This window comes from Lonchura striata, chromosome 2, assembly GCF_050655825.1.
Source record: "Lonchura striata isolate lonStrDom1 chromosome 2, ASM5065582v1, whole genome shotgun sequence".
Taxonomy (NCBI): domain Eukaryota; kingdom Metazoa; phylum Chordata; class Aves; order Passeriformes; family Estrildidae; genus Lonchura; species Lonchura striata.
This window is the reverse complement of record NC_140704.1, coordinates 21,681,189-21,695,184: the sequence shown is the minus strand read 5'-3', so window position 1 is coordinate 21,695,184 and position 13,996 is coordinate 21,681,189. Positions and strand designations below refer to the sequence as shown.

Genomic DNA, 13,996 nt, shown 5'->3' with positions numbered 1-13,996 from the left:
TGTGCTTGGTTGTTATTCCAAGATTGCTACCTCTATATGTTTCTTTTTGGTAGGCTTTTACATGACTTGCATTTTTTTTTTCTCTCAGCTTTTATTAACCTATGTTCAGGATTTCCTTTCCATGATGGAGAGGCTACCAGATTTCCATCCTGTGTTTGTAGATAATTTTTATTCTACTTTGGTAGCCAAATAGTTAAAGCTTGATGTATCCGGTCTGAAACTATGTATGAAGCTAGGTCATTTCCTTAGAGTTTCTCTTTTAACATCATTAGCAGAGGTTGTGGCTCTGTTGCTTGTGCAGAGTGAAAGCAGACAGCTATTTTTTAGTTTCCCAACATATCTAATAGAGGATTTTCTATACTTTTGATAAAAACTGGAGCCATTTGTGAACCACACAGAATAACCTGTGTCACGAAGACAATAACGGAGCTTTTATCTGGCAAGAGACACATAAAAAGGTAAAGTGCACTTCTATTCTTTCCAGTGGTTAAAAACCCTATAGAGCTAGTGATAAAGTCTTGCCTCATTCTACAGAAAGCTCTTATTTATAAAAGCCAGTGTGTATCCAGCTAGCCTAGATTTGATATATATGCAGTTTTTACTTTTCCACTGATTATGTACTTCAGTGGAGTATGCGTGATATGTTCTTTAGTGGAGCATGTGTGATATGGACTGCTGCAAAGCAGCCTCTAGTGATGTCTACCCAAAGCTAATTGCCTATACTAATGCTAAACCTGTTTTTTAATAAGGAATACCGTTTTTCCCCACAAATCTTAAGAATCTCAAAGCAAAAGCATTTTATTTCTGTGTTCTTTAAACAGCATCATGTAGATCAGTAGTGACCAGCTGAACATGTAACAGCTTACAGTAATGTTCATCCAAAGGCCAGCACTTGAACTAGTGCAGTTTTACTTTTTTTTTTTTAACTTCCATTCTTTTTTGTGAGATTTCTTTACTATTTTGATTAGTGGCTTACTCATTTCTACAAATATGAGTTGCTTACAAAAATGTAAGCAACTGCAAAAGTGAAACAAATACAATTTTTACATGCATGGACTCTCATAGTCGGTTCTACCCTTTGCTGATGCCAGCATGACCATTCCTTTGACCTATAACTATTACTGAATATTTCACTTTAGATTGTACCTGAGTTTTGTCATTATAAGCTTTGAAGCCTTTGTACTTGAGTTTTGTCATTATAAGCTTTGAAGCCTATGTGCTTGAGTTTTGTCATTATTAGCTTTGAAGCCTATGTTTTGAGTAATGCTGCTACTTCTTGAGTGTATTCCCAAACATTCAGTTTTTCCATGTACTGACATATCATTCATGTGTGGTATGACATAACACATTCTGATGATAATTTCATGCATCTGTATTATATTTGATCTGAAAATCTGGAGGAATGTGGATAAAACATTCCTTTTATAAATTATTTATATATTCCTTTTAACATACTTTCTCTTGCAGCTAAATATTTGTTATTATCAGCTCTGCTCTGTTAGTGGAATTGCAAAGAAAGCCCTGGTTAAATCAGTAACAAAATAACAGTCAAATAATCTCCTTAGTGTTGCACAGATTTCAGGCATACAAAAAACCTGAGAGATGACTATGTTATTTAAGTGTTAAAATCTCACTTTTAGCTTTTTTCTTGGTTTTTAACCCTGGACAAATAGGATGTTAAAATAATAGGTCTCTGTACTAAAATCTTGCTTACCAGTAAATTTGTTGATCGTGGATTGGAGTCCTTCCTCTGCCATTAAAACACAATTTCTATTTTTTCACATTTTAAATTACCAACACACAAAACTTGAGGAAATTCTGTTACCCAAATATCCACTGTTTTTGCTTCCTCCGGATTCTTAGTAACAAAACATCAAGGATTTGCAGGAATCACTCCACCCTCACCTCCTGCTGGTCAGGCCCAATTTCACGAACATCCGTAGCAAAATCTGTAGCTAATCCGTTTTGTTTCAACAAGTCTGTGCCAATAATTCCCTGGTGTTCCTAAAAGGGATCCTCCCATTCCTGAAGGAACAGGAGAAGGAGACTCCTGAACTTGGCAGCTATTTAACTGCAGGTAGAGATATTAATACAGGTACATGAACATGCATACAATGCAGTAAGTTTTATCATTTTCCATCTTTCTTGGGCTATAGCTGGAACAAATATTTGTTAAGGAGAATGGTTATTGACACTACAGTATCAATTAACATCATGGCACTAGTGGTAGTTAATGCTCCTCTCTTGACCACCCAGTACTGCTATGGTTATTGGCTATTTCCACTGGTTATTTTGTAATTTTACCACTAGACCAGGGGCAAATAGACAGCAGAGTCTCCCTAGTCTTTGTTACTGAGACGAGGAGATGATGTCTGAGGGCTTTGCTGAGAGGGTCCTATTATTTTCTGTAGTTTTTATTCCTCGTGATTTTTTATTTGCTTGACAAAATGAGCCAGCAAGGAATTTATGTATTCTATTCCATTTTCTAATATATTTACCTCTTTTTCTCATATTTTACTACATTTTCTTCCTGCAGTTTCATTGGTGTTTCAGGAGGTTTTTATCATATCATCCAAGGATATTTTGCAGTTACCATTACCACCTCTTTTTACATAAAGAGCTTAACCCACACTGAACACTGTTTTTCCTTTTCTGTTCCTTTTTATTGTTATTTTAAATGGAGACTGTGGGTTGTTTAAGGCTGTATTTCTGAAAATTACAGTCTATAGACCACAGGACTGGGATTTCCTTATATTATTTCTTACCTTCATTACCTTGTCCATTTTCCTTGTCCATACCTGCTGAAGCCAAATTTGCAGCTCTTTCCATTGTAGCTCTGCTTGATTCACAGGTCTGATAATTACTCTTAAGTCTTGTACCACTGCTACATGAAAGACAGTGGTTCTATTTGATCAGATACATTCCCTGATGCCAATACCAACAATTATTCCAGGATTCACAGTATTTTACAATCTCATAGCATTCTAGGTGGAATAGAAGGTGACAGCCATGTCTCCTGTCATTGATTGCTCAGACAACTGTTCTGAGACATTTGCCTACTAAATTTCTTATAGGAAATTGTTCCTGCAGTAGAGCTGATAATCAAACTCCATTCTGAGGCTGTGCAATCTTCACTAGCTAAGGAAAGCTAATCCTTTAACCCCAAAATCCCCATTTTAAAAGTTTCTGAATTCAGTGGCCCCAAATTTTAAGAAAATACTCTTGCCTGCTCTGCAGTCAGGTCAGCTGCTATTGTTACAATAATCTCCCACATTTTAGGAGCAGCACAACCCAAACAGGAGTAACCAGCAGGGTGCATTCTTTTTTTAACACTGTTTTGGTTTTAACATCATAACTAGATCATAAAAAACTATTTTGTTGTCACTTTAACCTGAATTTTCAGTATAGTTGTGGTCTGAGTTTCCCTTATATCCCTGTATATATAGTTGACAGTTGTGTTCTGGTAATGAAGTAAAATGGCTTTCTGAGCATGCAGAAATCCATCTGTGCAGTAGAGGTTTCAGGGTGTGTCTTCAAGTTAGTAAATGGTTCACTGCAGAATCTATAAGGTAAACCTAGCAATCAGAAACTGAGGATCTACTTTTAAACACCATTAGACCAGTATTATACACCCAGATCCAAGGAGAGACAAAAGCCTGAATGATCTTATTATCAGCTAGATCAAAACTGATGCAAAATAGAGGTAACATTTTTTGTAAGATTTGCCATTATTTTGCTGATATAGAAGATATACATATATATTTTTTCTTTTCTGTTCACTCCTCTTTTTTCTTATATTCATCTAAATATATATGAAGAAAAACGGGATTTTCAGAGTTGAACAATGTAATTATTCTTTTCCTCTATTTCCTATCATGGTTCAACACTGATGTATGTATGAGTCATCTGATATAGCGTGACAATCAGGTCCTTATCTGTATCCATGTGATTCGTTGGGAGGAGATCAGTTTGCTTAGTTTACCATTATCAGAATAGTCACTACTATGAATATTGTGGTAACACAAAGGATGTTTTAATGATTGCTATAGTGGTGGCACATAAAAAGGAGAAAGATAACTTTTACTGTTCTTGGGTTAAAATGTTTATGGGGAACATTTTAATATGAAACCTTGAGGTAAGCATTATTCTACCTGCCCAACTTCACCCTTTTGTGAAACAGAGGAAATTGTCAGTTCTAGTCCTGGATTTAATGGAGCAAGGTGAACTCTGCAACAAATTAAATGTGATAACACAAAGTGCATGAAAAGACCATGATGACTTAGACTTCATTTTTAGGCCTTAAGGAAACATGTACACTTGCTTTCCCTGAGAGACCTACCATTCTTGAATAGTTCTGTTTACTTGGTGTATGAATACAGTTGGAAATCTATTAGGAAAGTAGGTTGTAAATCTACTCTGTGAAGCAATGCACCACACCAGTATTCAGAAAGAGATTTTTGGAACAAATATGTTTGGAGCAAAATAAAGTACTGTATTCAATAATATTTGTTCTTGTAAACATACCATTTCATATACACATTAGATGATGCCATTAGTGTGTGAGAAATTTTTCTGGTCCTGTCACATACAGTGATAAACATTTTTCTTTGCTAATGTGTTACTAGGGTGTTCCATGAATAACCTAGGCAGATACCTTCTCCTCCCTCTTGTGCACCATACCATGGAATCAGTTTCATTATAGGATTTGGCCTGGTTCTGCTCATACCTGCTTATTACTTCCAGCTCAGTGGATGTCTTCATGAACTGATTGTCAGCCATGCGTGGTCACTGTAGAAATCATTGGTCTTCTTTAGTATGTGGGATAATTTAGCAATGTATCCATCCTCAGACACTACGAGAAATCCTATAATGTCTTTTGCAAATGGCCCATGAAATGGAGTCACTGCCAGGTTTTTTCCTCTATTGGTTAGATAAAAGGTTAGATAAAAGACTTTTATCTAATCCTAACCCATAGATACTCACCAGAGTTAGTTTTAAAAAATTTTGATTTTCTAAATCAATCTAAAAAATCATTTTTTTCTGCTTCATAGTACTGATTATTCAAAGAACTCCAGAGGGTACTCCCATTGAGGAATCTCAGTAGCATTTAATAATCATACTTTGCACACAGGGAATCTTTCAATCCTTAGGATATTTGCCTTAGGTTCTCTAATTTCTACTGAACAGCATTCCTTGTGTGCCAGCTTCTGACAATGAATGCAAGGAGAGTAGATTTCTTCTTACAGTAGGAGGTATCTTGGTTTGACTAAGTGCTTGAATAAGATGCTGAGAGCATCGTGCTGAGATTCCTTGAATATTTTCCATACTAACAAACTCATTTGCTCTCAGTGAATGGTGTTATGGAAACAGGACTGCTCTGAACACCTTATTCAATCAGGGTGAGCTGTTAATCATTCATGATTTATTGTTGACTATAAAAAAGAAATCAAGGAATTACATTTACTATCGTGGCACTCACACAGGGTCACATGTCATTGCATGCAAGCAGAATGTAAACTGCGGAGAGGTCATGACCAAGGGCTGAGTCACAAAGGAGGATCTCTAGGGTGCAAAGAGTGAGGAAGTTGGAATATGAGCAGTGATCACTTTGTTCCTTCAATTATCATTTTGTGGTGCTGCAACACTCACTGTCCAAAGCCCTGTGATTCAAGGGTCCCCATGAATATCAACATCTGGGGAGGTACCTACCTGTCCTGCTGGCTCTGCCTTCTACCTGAAGCTTTATCTCCCATGCTGTCTGGGAACTAAGAAATCATGTTGTGATTTCACTGTCCATACAGTAAAGGGGAGGAACATTGAGGAGGCTTGCTGATTAGTTAAATATCTTATATGGGTGCTTTTTTCTGTTTCTTGGCAGGAAGGTCTGAATTTACTAATATTACTCATATCAATTTGGCCATGATTAGCACTGCCTAAGTTTAATTGATTGCATTACTATTCAATATGTTATGTCACTTTTACACAAAGTTTATACTTAGATATCAGGATGAAATAAATAAGAAAAACACCCTGAAATCTGGATTTGCAATGCAAAGTCTAATACATTCCAGTTTCAGTGGGAAGTGTATGGGGAAATGTTGTTTTTCCCTTAACAAGGATAATATCTGCAGATAGAGCTATAAACTTTGCTGCAATTGAAATACATTTTAATGATCTTATGATGAGTTTATGGAAATTAAGATTAAAGATCCTTTATGGAATTAGGGAAATGAGGACTTGGAGAAGATGCTGGTAGATTAATTAGACATGAGAGCATCTAATCCGAGTCACTAGAAAGACTGCAGGTAATTGCCTTTTCAGTTACTGTAACCACAATGTAGATGGCCACAAAACAGACAAATCTGATTTTCTAATTGCTGAAGTCCTGCGTGGTGAAGAGTTATTTCCTCCAGTCTCTTTAGAACCGCTTCTTGCAAAATTATCACATGCAGACATATATTGGTATCATAACTGGAATCATTCTGATGAGTCTCCCTGGATTGTTGTGAGGTATCACTGGTGTTGACATGTAAGGTAGAGATGTGGCACATGGCAGATGTTTCTGGAAGCAGAAATTATATGAGGGAACATTACCTCTATTGTCTATGGTTTGAAAGGTTTGGAGCTTGTGAACGTGTGTCTGCACTGTATCCAACTGCCCGTAGAAACACATTTACCTTAGAATGCACAATCATTTGTTTTACAGTAAACATCAAAAAGGAAAAAGGCAATTTGACTGTGGTTAAAGATATCACACAGAACGTGGTCACAGTGCCATAATCAATGTCTTATGAGATTATTATTTTTGGCTATTTCACCACAGCTACGAAATCCAATGTCTAAGATCAAATAAAATAAGTAAATATACTTCCATACTGCCACAGAAAATGGAAGTCAAATTACTTACAGAAATTAAAAGTACTTGCCTGTTTTTGATATAACCCCTACTTTGGGGCTATTTTCCTGAAAAAACCCCAAATATTTGAAATAGTTTGTGTCAAGAGGATAGTAATGTCAAAGATCAATAGCACAAATTCTGCCAAGAGGGGTTATAGGAACTAGGTATGGCAGGGAGAGGTGTTTGTTTCTTTTGGTTTGGGGTTTTGTTTTTGTTGTTTTTCTTGGTCAAGAGATGGCAGGCAACACTTGTGAAAGCAGCATTAAAATTTTGAAAGTACTGTAAAGTGAAGTGTAAGAAGAAGTTCTTCCTATTTGTTGTGGACAGGGAAGGGGTAACTGGTCTAACTTGTCTCAAGAATGATTCATTTTAGACATCTAAAAAAACTCTGAGTAGTTCACATAGTCTGAAGTTCTCCATCTTTGCTTTTGGAAACTAACAGTGGACGTATAAATTTCAAAAACATGTTAAGAATTTAATGTGACCTGAAGGAAGGAGGATGAACAGGGTAGTATTTTGACATTATATGTCTTCCACACATAATGAACTGTAGCTATAGAAATAAACAAAAACTTGAAATTCAGTATTACTGGGAAGAAGCTGAATGAGAGGTTTTTCAGTCCCATAATTCCCTGTGTGATCTAAACATTTCACAGATATTAAGGAATAGAATGCAAGCATTTAGAAACTATGGCTTTGAATAGTATTGTACAAGGAAATAAGTCAATAGCTTTGATTTCTGTATAAAATATAATATCAATGCTGTTATATATTTCATATGAAGTGGGTTTGTAAACTACTTTCCTTTATTCCCAAGTGTTCAGCTCTCTGTGATCCAAGACAGAAGTGACAGAAGTGTAACCATCTTTCAGACTTCTGAGGAAATTGCTTAATTTGGAGCAAGAACTGCCAAGAAGTTGATAAAACTGGGCTCCTGCAAGGTAAAGAAGATTGCAGACAGAGGTAAGTCTCTTAAAATTGAGTTAAGCTGCATTTTAGGGATTCAAGACAAAAAAAAAAATCATCATGAAAATAAATAAAATCCCAAGGGAAAAGCAGGGCTCTGGAAGACAGCAATTCAGACCCAATGAGGATCAATTTCAGGGGCACTAGAAACCAGCTCTACCCTACCTCACTGAGGACTTGGCCAACAAAGATTTTCCCTGTTTCTTGCTCAGTATTTCATTAATTCAAGTTATCAAAAACTGGTAATGTGTAGTAACTAATCAGTAACTGCTGAATACTTTTAAGATGTGGGTGTTCAGTTTACAAAGGGCTCTTTGTGTCTGGCGAAAGGTGCCTGTCCAATCAAAGCCACTTGGTGACGGAAGGATTATTTGTACTGTTACAATGTTACCAGGCATATCCTTGTCCAGAAAAGTTATATGGACAAAAATTGGACATGTCATAGGACTACATATTTTATTCAGATTTAAGTAGGAAAAATGTTTTCCACCTGCACAAAAAGTAATTTTTTTAATCTTTTTCCATCAGTTTTCATTTAAAGCACTGAAAATTTTTAAAGCCCTAATGTTCTGTATTATATTTATTTAAGTTCATTTTTCTAACTGTAGTAATAATATAACTTTAAATGCAACTATCCAGCAAATAATGGGTATGTTTTCAGAAACAAGACTGAGTTTGTAAAGCTGAAAACTGGCACATTAATAGTAGGAATCCAGTGACATTAGTTTGTGGCAGTCCTCCTCATGAAATGAAAAAATTAACTCCAAATCAAATCACAGACAATAAGAGTGGAGTTTTGTAATTTTAAAACATGATTTTCAGAATAGACTTTCCTTTTAAACACAAAAGAAGCTTGATGTTTACATTAACTTGATTTGTCCTCACGCTTTGTCCAGGAAAAATAAAATGTCCAGCAACTACAATAAGCATTATTCTGTAGCTGAGCATACAGCATAGTTAAAGGAACACAAAATTGTCAGTTTCTGACAGTATAATCATTGCCTTCATATAGGACAATTCTCATTGCTAGAATGGTATTCAAAGTGGCAAAACTCCTTTACAAATTATTATTCTTTTCCAGCCCTGATTAACAGGCTGCTAAAATAGAGCAGGAGTTCTAGTACCATAAATCAGAGGTTCTTCACAAGTGTTCTGTTCTATGCTAGGGTTGAATGTCATTGCAGAACCATTACAGAATTCCTGCAATCCTTTCCAGAATTTTGCCTACCTGGTTCTTATTAGAAAATCCAACTTTCCATCTTTAAAGGAAATAGAATAAAAGATAGTTTGTATGGCTTTCTCTGGTCACAGTATAGGCAGAAATGGAAATATTTGCTTCTGTTTCTTGTCTTGTTTGCTAGTTTTGTTAATAAGCATATTAAAAAAGGTTAACTTTTCTTGATATTGTTGAGAAAATTTTGAAGGCATAGTGCCATCATTTCACAACAGTTTGTCTCTGATATCAAAATTAAATTGATGTCTCTGTGTCAGTAATTCAAATATCATCTGTCAATTTGTGATGTGCTGGCCTGCATCAGATAAAAAAAAATGTGTGATTTGTGGGATGAGATTTTCTCAACATAAATTATTTTTTAGAAGCATAAGTAGTTGAAACTTCACCACAAAATCTGAGAACCCTATTTTTCAAATGCCTTTTTCTGCAGTTTCAGAAACTCATATCTCATAATCAGTTTGTTAATAAAATATCAAGACATTTTTGCACAATAAGGGAGTTAGATAAGTAAATTTAGATAGTTAAACACATTGAAACAACCTGAAATAATTAAGAGTGGCTATGGTACAGGATGATCTGTATATAGCTAATTTAACCGCAGTCCAAAAATTATGTTATGATCATGCGAACTACAACTTAAATCACAAAGTTATACTGAAAAGTCTGGTGAATGGTCTGTAAGAGCACTGGCTCAAAGAATGATTTAAGGTTCAGTTTATTGTGCCAATACAATCTCTCATTGTACTGGAGTGCCCAAGAGAGATTATTCAAACCATGCATTTATAACATAGAAGAGAAGGGAATTAACTGTGCTTCAGTCTACAAAATCAATGTTGACAGAACGTTTCAAGGGGCCTATTATCATACTCCAAACACGTAAAAAGTATTTATGCTTAAAATTCTAAAAAAGATGTATGAATATAATGCAGAAACAACAAAAGTATGTTAGGCAAAGTGGCTACTATTGTAATGAAGAGGGGATTGAGTAAACCTTATGAATATATGTAAGTATTTTCACATAAAAAATATATCTGATGATGCAGAGCTTCACAAAAAGTGTAATATCCAAGAAGTATTGTTCTATCTTCAACTAAAAAATGTGTGTAACAGAAAATGGAGCATAGAAACTTATGACCACTTGCAATTTTTAGCATAAAATTAGAAGTTTTCCACTTGTATAGGCATTGCTTTAGACAAGACCAACTTGCCTGACCTCATGAATCACTTTAGTGTACTTTGAACTGGCTAAAATCTCTTAAAACATTTACTCCTTAACTCAATAAAGGTAGCTCTTTGACATGCAGTTGTCATTATCTTTATAAAATCCCACTGATCCACTCTTGGATAGGGCTGAAATGGACATGCAGCAGAGCTTCAGACACTCCAGGTGGGTGAAACTTAGCAGCCATTCTTTACTTGCTTCTGCAACAAGGGAATTGAATTGTCCAACAGTTCCCATATTACCACATCTCTGCTTCTTCTAATCATAGTATAACAAACTTGGTTGAGAAAGAATTTTAAGTTGTTTATGAGCCTTAAATAGCTCAAAGGTCATAGATTGGTCATCTCTGTTTAAATCCCTCTTCTGTGAGAAATTTTGTGATTAGTAAGTAGAAGTTGAAAAAAAAACCCATTTTCTTTCATCTTGAACCATTAAATGATCAGGACACTCTGCTTTCAAGGCATCCTTACTTAGCTTCTTGTCAATGTCTACTTGAAACAGATAATGTCTATACAAGATTTCATGCTTCAAGTCTTTAAAAATTCCCCCTTGATGATATCAAAGATTGGCTAAAGCTGAGGGTAAGCTTTAGTTGAGGTACCTAAATAACTGATCTGAGGGAGGACAGTGTTTTTCAAACACTGGTTTTATGAATCCTGCTAATGTATTTAGGGCAAAACCAGACTTTGGATGAAAAAGTATTTCTACTTGGATTATGTTGGATGGCACCCATATTGTTTCTTGGTGTTTTTGTACGTTTTGGTTGTAAATCAGCTACTATATGCACCCACACGATTTTTATGTACTCAGGTAATGTGCAGTGGTGATGCCACAGATTCTGCTGTTGTTGGCTTATTTTACAGGTTTAATCTCTCCAAGGATGAAATTGTATACTCTCAACCAAATGATAGGTTTTAAACAAGATATAAGAGATTAGAAGAAAGATTTGATGATCTCTGATTTCAAATTCTCTGCAATTGTGCAGTTATGTGACTGAACAAGCTACAGAAGCTATAGTTACAGAATTTTGCATCTAAATAAGTAGATGTAAAATCCTGTATGTCCCAAATTTTCCCACTTTTTAATATCAATTTAGTTCAGCTCCTAGTGTGATAAAACCAGATGTCTTTCATTTTCTTTGAATTACTGTATGCAGGCAAGAGAAACTGTGGTAAAAATTGCTCTTGTGTTTTATTTCTATTTCTGTTTCTTATTATGATTGCACTGCAATAGCATTAAGACATTGCAATGAGATAACAGAACATTCTGACTGATTTCATAGTTTTCTCTATTTTCTATTTAAGGCAAAACAGTTGTGGAAGAACTGCATATACTATTCATTTTCTGTTTTTTTTTTTTTTTAATAAATTGACTTTTCTTTAAAGATTTTTACTTTAGTTTTTTTGTTTCCACTGAAATAATGGGATCAGTCCATTAAGATGGAGCCCAGGAAAGCATTTAGGCACAGAAGTTAAAACCCAGTATTCCCAGTGACTGCTGTGGATGGACTTCTATATAAATATATCACAATGATTTTTGATAAACATAAAATACTTACTAACTCTTTATAGTCTGCTTGACTGGCAATGATAAACTACCCTTTCTAAAGTAATCCTCAGTCTGATAAGACTATCCAAAATGTTATAAAAATACTGGTTCTCTAACATTTTGAATTTACAGGTGTGCATGACAAAAAACAAAAATAATTTCTTCTGGGTAATTATCAGATTAAGTAAATCTTGTGTAAGTAAAATGATAGAAGACCTACAGAAAAATTAGTATAAACCTACTTATCTTCTAGAACAAGTATTTTAAATTTTTTTGTAAATTTTACTTCTGTAAAAGTGTTGAACACATCTACTTTAATACATGCATTGAAATAGGGGTTATGAAGTGCAAATAGTTTTTTTAAGTGTTTAAAATATTTGTTACTTTCATTAAAGTAATGCCTACAGATACTGAGAAAAACAATACATTCCACAAAAAAAAAAAAAAAAAAAAACAAAACACAAAACCAAACAAATGGCACATTTCAAACAGTTTAGAATATAAACATACATTCAAAAATCAGAATTAAACACATTTCTGCTGACCATAGCTATTTCCAAAACACTTCTAAACTGAGTATGAAACTCATCTCACTGTTCTGCAGTTTCTCAAATGAGGAACTATATGCACTGTAGTAAAACCCTGTTTTCTTTCATGCTAGATGGGTGATGTTCTCCTGCATTAGATTTAGAAGATGGGAAAGGAAGCAAAAGATTAAAACAATGTTTTGGTGTTACCTGGTTTCATTCTCACTGTTTATTCAAGAATGGATTCATCCTTAAGTGCAACAGTTACTTCGAGCATTCAGCAACATCTCTAATAAGGTAAAGAGGAATTCCTTTCAGTTTTAGGGGCATAGTTAAAACAACAATACCTATAACAGGGAACTATTTCTGGTGGAAAAATAAAGTATTCAGACTTGTTTTCCCAGGGGACAATGAAATATGCATATGTTCAAGGACTAGTATTATTCCCTTTAGGAAAAGGGAGGTACAGTCCAAAGTGCATACACTTTACTATCCAAGATAAATGAGGCTATTGGAGTGGGAAAAAATCCAAGAAAAAGCTATTTGTTATGTCAGTCTTACATAAAAGGAGCAAAGTCCAATCATGCTGCATGTCCTTAACCACATTAATTCTGCTCAGGTTTGAATAATTTTTCAGAAGAGTAGAAACAAACCGGGAACAACCTTTCACGGTATGTCAGTAGTTTCGTGGTTTTTTTAGATCAGATTTATTTTATAAATTCACAGATAACTAAAACATATCTAATTAACTTCATAGTCTTTTAAAGACACATTTAACTTTTCATTTATTTTGTATACCTGTGCTGCATTGCAGAAAATATTGTCAGAAATTGCAAGAAATACTATTATTATTATTATTATTGTTGTTGTTGTTGTTGTTGTTGTTATTGCTATTGTTATTGTTATTGTTATTATTGTTGTTGTTGTTATCATCATCATCATCATCATTCAAATGAAATTAAATGAATGATGAAGTTATCAAATGGATAAATACAGAATATAAATGTTTGTAAGGAAACTTCAAACTTCTGGACTTGTTTCAATATGCTTATACTTATGAATTATGAATATTCACTTTGCAATATATGATATTAATAACTTTACTGGTAGTAATAAGTATCCATATTTTTCTTTCAAACAAATGATTGTTGAGATTACTGTCCTCAGCTTAAGAATGTGTATTTCTCCGTCAAATATTATTTTACAGGAAATTATCTTCACTAAATTCAAAATGCATTCTGAAGATAAGAAGTATACCGAAGATGGAAATAGTCATGAGATCGCTGCATCCAGCCAGGGTCATGAATTAGAAGACAAAGAGTAAGATTTTTAAATATAGTAAACATTATGTATTGAAGCTTATTAGACTCCATTACCTTGGTTTATATCTTATTTTAACTTATTTTGCTAGGAAAACTTAGTAAGAGAAAGTTTTGTATCAACATAAGAGTAGCATTGGTACATCCATTTCATGCAAAGGGACTATTTATTTTTTCTTTTAAAGGACTAAGTGTCCACAGTATTTACTAGAAAAACAATTCTAAAATATGACACAAGTTATGTTGGAATGGAAATATTGGATACATTTATGTCATCTGCTA

General features: G+C 34.4%; 1 protein-coding gene across 1 annotated transcript in view; it reads left to right on the top strand.

Moving 5' to 3' along the window:
- Nucleotides 1–232: 232 nt before the first annotated feature.
- Nucleotides 233–13,996, top strand: part of ABCB1 (ATP binding cassette subfamily B member 1) — a 48,544-nt gene continuing 34,780 nt past the window's right edge. The window contains exons 1-4 of the mRNA XM_085566230.1: nucleotides 233–458; nucleotides 7,716–7,861; nucleotides 12,530–12,692; nucleotides 13,603–13,715. Of these exons, the coding sequence (XP_085422356.1) occupies nucleotides 13,627–13,715 (89 nt within the window). The 5' untranslated portion in view covers nucleotides 233–458; nucleotides 7,716–7,861; nucleotides 12,530–12,692; nucleotides 13,603–13,626. The remainder of the gene's footprint in view (nucleotides 459–7,715; nucleotides 7,862–12,529; nucleotides 12,693–13,602; nucleotides 13,716–13,996) is intronic.